Source organism: Olea europaea, chromosome 14 (genome assembly GCF_002742605.1).
Source record: "Olea europaea var. sylvestris chromosome 14, O_europaea_v1, whole genome shotgun sequence".
NCBI classification, from domain to species: Eukaryota; Viridiplantae; Streptophyta; class Magnoliopsida; order Lamiales; family Oleaceae; genus Olea; species Olea europaea.
In genome coordinates, this window is record NC_036250.1 from 2,518,269 (window position 1) to 2,524,277 (window position 6,009).

Genomic DNA, 6,009 nt, shown 5'->3' on the forward strand with positions numbered 1-6,009 from the left:
AAAGAATTAAGAAAAAAGAATTTTAGATTTATGCATCTAGGATTAATTGTAATAGGAATTAAAGGATTAATGAGAAAAAATTTAGGAAATAAAGTTTTATTAACTATTTATGATGAAAGAATCCAAAATATAGAAAAGAGTATGATAGCTAGTACAGAAGTAGATATGAATGATAATAATGGAATTATATATTGTAATCCAGATTTCTTATTAACCATAAAAGATTTTTCAGAAAAAATTAAAATAGGAATTCAAACACATGGATATGAAGATGTTGTTTCAGGAGAAAATTTATTAATAAGTATAGGATTTTTAGGAAGATGTAGTAATAATTCTCAAACAAAATATAAATTATACATAGATAAAGTAATAAATTTAATGAGTAGTAAAGGAATAAAAATGATTAAGCCTAAGACTTATGACCAAGTCATCGAGAGACTCTGCCACTCGCGTAAAACCATTGAACATTTGATTCTCTGTTATCAGTCCCATGCTAAAACACTCTCGAAGTAAACCCCATAATCTCTCGTTCTTATTCTCCATAATTGTTACCAACGATTTCTTTATAACCTCGTGGTGAAAAAATGGCATTCCGAGCTCTTTTATGCAAAGATAAGCTTCTCTCGTCTCCCCACCAGACTCGAACTCCTGTAATATCTTTCCAATTTTGTCCTTCACGTCTTCAATTGTTCGTCCATTGGTGCAGCTTCCACCACCGCCCCAACACCTTAATATCCTCTCCCCAGAAAGTCGAGCTTTCAGCAAGGAGGTTGCCGTTCGAGTAACTCTGTTTCCTATTGTATCTGACCCCGAAAACTCACTCCCAATCTCATCTAACTGTTGTGGAGTCAATACTTCATCCACCACTGCCCTTGCCAAAAACATTGCTAGATCCTCAACTACACCAGGGATATCGAGAGCAGTGTCTTCGGCTGATTCTAGTAACATAATAAATCCGTTAACCACATAATCCGTTGGGAAGCATAACGATAATAACAAAACAGAAGCCATTTCCTTCTCTCGATTTTTTCTGTCCATGGCCAAAGTAATCAGTTTCTTCACAAATATTGCGTTTAGTTCGGCCATAGAGGAAACTTTCTCGGATTCTAAACAATGGCTTACCTCAGAAATGTCACCAGACAAAAAGTACTCCTTAATTATCGACTGAGCCTTTATCTTGAAGGATTTAATCGTACTGTCTTCAACGGCTTGATTCTTGGGCTGGAATGACAGTGACTTCAAAGATGAGGCACACAACCACCCTTCTGATGCTGCTTTCGAGATCAAAGACTGTAATATCACCTTTGCATTTGGTATATCTAGAGATAAGTCATCAACAAAGTCGATAATTCGGCCAAATCCCTGTGATATTTGACTTGAATTAATAAGACCTTCTTCAGCGGCTCCCTTCAGCAAGTCTAGAAGGCAATTTTCGGCTTTTCTTTTTTCCATTGCCATTATGACAGCACGCTTGACAATCTCGTGGTGGAAGTAAGGAACATTTAGATCCTTGATGCATCTACATGCCTCGTTTACATCGCCACTCACTACATACTCGATCAATAGGTTATTAATCTTACCCTTTAATTCTTCAACCGTTTTGTTCTTGCCACCTGCCCAACGCCTCTCAATGGCTTCTACATGTAAAGGAGCCGACAAATAGCACTTTTCAGCACTTCTGATGACATCGATCCCCTTCGAGTCCTTACTGAAACAAGCCATTGCTTTTGTCAAGAACGAGGGAGGAAGTATGTCATCAACCACCGCTCGAGCAATAAATAATGCAAGAATATCAACTGCATTTGGTATGTCTACAATCAAATCATCAGTAGACTCCAAGAGCTTCTGAAACCCTTTATAAACTTGGGAAGGATCAATCACATTTCCATAAAGTGAAGATAACAAAACTGCAGCCATTTCTTTTTCTTTGTCATGCCTGTCCATAGCAACAGAAACAAGCTTCTTGACAAAATAATAGTTATAGCTCGACATTTCAAGTTCTATTAACTCATTGGCAGTCGAGATAGCATCATCATTGGCAAAATATTCCTCGACTATAATTATAGCCTTCCTTTTGTAATCTTCAAATTCCGAATTTTTCTTCTTAGCAATATAATTCTTGTCCTCCTGAAAATACGTATTACCAAAAATGGAGTGATTTCATGCTTTTTAACACAAATCGTTATATACAAAGAACACTACAAAACAAAAGGCAAAATTGATAATAGATGCAGGCCAATTACCTCATTGCTGCTGTAGTTTGGATCATTAAGGTCTAGGACGCAATCATCGTCTGTTTCAAGTAGCCCTCCCCAGGTTCCTTTTCCTCCACAACCATCTGCATGGCCATTACCAATAGACTACATTGGAACCCAAAATCCACAGAAAAAATCCAGTCTCCAAAGGCATTGAGCAGGATTAACAATTATTACGTAATCATAAAAGCGAAATTATGGATGCCAAGGATAAGGTAGATCGAATCAATCAGTGGAGGCACCTACTCATACTAGCCAGTCACAAACAAAGTGAAAGTGATGAAAGAAAATTAAGGGAATGGCAACTTAAATAGTTGTGACACCTGGTATGTAGACCTAAAAGTAACTCTTGTACCTAGTAGTGGCACAATTTCAGCATAACAGATCAGAAGATATGGATAAATCAAATCTAATATGGCTTATAGTAATTGTTAAATATCTAATGCCTTCAGAAACTTTGGTAAATTTAGCAATGAATTGAACAGAGTGACAAAAAAAGAATTCCCATAGCCATCCCCAGTTTTTTTGTTGTCTTTATAATCATAACCGCATGTTGATCATAAAATTTGACTCCATGTTATTATACTAACTACATAAAGAAAAAGAACTATTGTGCCTTTCTCCTTAAAAGCTATGGAAGGGTCAAGTCCGCGACAAAATAACAAAAATTAGCATATTTCACCTTTCTTTGGACGACCATCTCTCTTGGAATGCGAATGTCTTTGATTTTTGAGTGGACTCCCCGGGCTTGAACTATGCTTTCCCTGTTGAGGTCTCGGGGATCGGGGTGATTTAGGCGACTTTGGTGAAGTGGAGATTTGCAATGCAGATACAGAAGATGGATCTGCACTCTCTGAAGCTGATCGAAATTGTTCTTGATGCTCATGGGACATGTATCCTGCACTCAAATCCATTGTAGATTGATTGATTTTCTAAATTTCTCTTCTTCAGCATGAACTTTCTGCTACATTGTAGATTATTGATTCACAGATACAAGAAAAAGTTCAATAAATTCAAAATAACGATAATAAAAAAGTTGGGTGAATGTGAATACAGAGAGAATCAGTAAAATTGCCTTAATTCGGCCAAATTTGTTGCGACATAAAAGCCACTTGTGTGGTTCCAGTTTAGCCTCATTATGTGGCTAATGGCTAATTATGCCCATTCAACTTTTACTATTAATAGAAAATCCCTCATTTATATGAAACAAGAGAACTTCCTTATCCAAGTTTGTGTGTTTACATATTCGTTATCTTCCATACAAGAGATTTTTTAGTAGAAATGTATGCAGGAGATAATTGGCATAAAACATCCCTTCCTAGCGTTTGCCTCAATCATGCAAATTGTTCCAATCGTTTCATTTTTTACATTTGGATGCTCATATTGACCATGCTTTGCGCAAATGATCCTTTCCGTCTGTTTTATATCCATTTCCTTTGCTACGTAGGGGTGTACACACACATTTACATATAATCATCTACCTCTCACCGCTCTCCCACCCCAATCCTCCCTCTGAGGCGGCCACTGACGGAAGCCACCACCGGCCTACAAGTTTATGGCAGAGAACTGATGCTTAAAAAAATAAGCATTGATTCCGTAGCTAGACAAATCTTTTATTATATATGAAGACTGACTTTGAGGTTCAATAGAAAAATCAATAAACAATTAAGATATTCTCACTATCATTTTGTTCTTCTTCGCAGCCGATAAAAGGATTACTTTGCTGTCAACAATGTCATCACCCTCAATCTTCTTTTCTTCACTATCAACTCTACTATTGTTCAAGTAAAGTCCCCCCTTGCTTGAGCAGACGACGTGCAGCCGACTTACTCTCAAGCAAACCAATAGAGATCGTGAGGTTCAATAGAGAAATATTCAAGACTTCGTTAGGCCATCTCCAACGCTGCATCGAAATTTGCACCAAACCCAAATTCTTTTTCAGCCATTACACCAAAATTTACACCAAATGAACAAGGCTTTATTATTTTATTCATTCTTTCGATTTTTGTCAAACTATTTATTTAAAAAAATTATTTATTTATTTTATAATTATAATTATAATTATTTAAATTATTAAATCATAACTTCATTAAATTAACAAATATATTGATTACTAAATTATTCACGTGTTTTATATATTATGTTAAATTGACAAAAATAATTGAATACACTATTAATTTATGATAAACAATTAAGTTAAATTTACAAAAATAATAAACTTTAATCATATAAACTTTATGTTAAATTAAACTTTAAACATAAACTTTACGAATTAAACTTTATGTTAAATTAACAATTACGTTAATTATTATTGATTGTATTATTAAAAATAATAAACTTTAATAATATAATTAATAGTGTAATTTATTATTATTATTATAGAATGAAAATGACATAAATACCCTTAACTATTATCTTTGAAAAATGAAAAATAAGGATAAAACGAACATTGTAAAAGATGTTGTAATGAATTGTGTTGCACTAAATATCGTGCCACACTATTCACTTTGCACCATTTTATATTTAGTGCCACACTATTCACTTTGCACTATTTTACACCAAAATGGTGCAAAGTTGATGTTGCATTGGAGCAATTTTGTACCAAAAAATTGTGCAATGGTGTTAGCATTGGAGTTGAACGCAAGAAGCAGGAAGGAGCATCCTCAGCAATAGCCTCGATGATCCTCCAATCGAATTTGGCTTCTGCCCCCGGTCTTAAGGCCTCAGTAGCCTGCCTGTAGAAATCGACGAATAAGGTCCGTTCCTGCAGTAATATTGCCCCATTGACAATTCCCTCCAATTTGAACATTAACATCTTCGTCTCGAAAAAGGCGAAGAAAATCATAGCCCTACAGTAACTGGTAAGTGAACTCAATGTAACTCATTCCCTGCTCCGATTTGAGCCTCTTCCGTACGCTTTCTTTTGACATCATCACACCCATCCTCACAAATCTACCTACCTCGAGAAAATCTAGAAGCTTAACATCCTTCCATCAGTCGTAATTATTCAAAGTAGTGAAACACTTAGCTTCGTGATTCCGACCCAGAATCCGACTAATAGTAGTCGAAATCCCAGAAACATTCCCCTCCAATGCGAGAAGGTCGAGCTCAGGCCGCTCGACGCTTTTGCCGGAGGGATCACCAACCCAACCTGTTGCACCATCGATAAGAGCAACAACCTTATGCCCACGTCGGAGGAACCAAGAAAGCACTATTATACCAAGGAGGTTGCCCAAATGGAGACTCTCGGCAGTTGGGTCGAACCCACAGTAGACCCTAAGGGCATGGAAGCTGGGATTAGAACAGACGGATCTTAATAAATCGCTGGTGAGGGACTCCAGAAGGCCTCTTTCTTCGAGAATGTTCACAACGTTGAGCCTACTCCTAACCTCTGCGAAGTCCCCTTCCGTCGATTCTTGGACAAATTGAGTAGAAGAATAGCTTAATGATAACAGTCATTGATAAGGGTGGCGATGATGGGTGAGGCAGGGAGGAAGAAGAATGGGGAAGTGATAAAGGAATGATCTTTGATTGCAGCAGATAACGAGACTCCTCACTAAAGAATTAGTAGCCATTTTCACTCGTTCATTGAGCAGGATAGGATAGAAAGAGGAAAAGACAGAAAAACAGAAACATGAATTGAGTTGATCGCTCTCTTCTTTAGCCCAATGAAAAATTCTACTTGTAGATAATTATTACACATAATAATGTCCATAATGTGATGTGACGATTATCCGATTGTTGATGTACAAGT

General features: G+C 36.6%; 2 protein-coding genes and 1 pseudogene across 2 annotated transcripts in view; all 3 read right to left on the reverse strand.

Annotated features, from left to right (window-relative positions):
* LOC111409382 (programmed cell death protein 4) overlaps window positions 1-5,916 on the reverse strand; it is a 14,282-nt gene extending 8,366 nt beyond the window's left edge. Inside the window, exons 1-4 of the mRNA XM_023039435.1 lie at window positions 4,858-5,916; window positions 2,938-3,219; window positions 2,244-2,338; window positions 424-2,127 (exon numbers count right to left, since the gene is read on the reverse strand). Coding sequence (XP_022895203.1) covers window positions 424-2,127; window positions 2,244-2,338; window positions 2,938-3,169 — 2,031 coding nt within the window. The 5' untranslated portion in view covers window positions 3,170-3,219; window positions 4,858-5,916. The remainder of the gene's footprint in view (window positions 1-423; window positions 2,128-2,243; window positions 2,339-2,937; window positions 3,220-4,857) is intronic.
* Window positions 4,646-5,710, reverse strand: LOC111408775 (annotated as a pseudogene).
* LOC111409383 (uncharacterized protein OsI_027940-like) overlaps window positions 5,711-6,009 on the reverse strand; it is a 7,046-nt gene continuing 6,747 nt past the window's right edge. Inside the window, exon 4 of the mRNA XM_023039436.1 lies at window positions 5,711-5,811. Coding sequence (XP_022895204.1) covers window positions 5,711-5,811 — 101 coding nt within the window. The remainder of the gene's footprint in view (window positions 5,812-6,009) is intronic.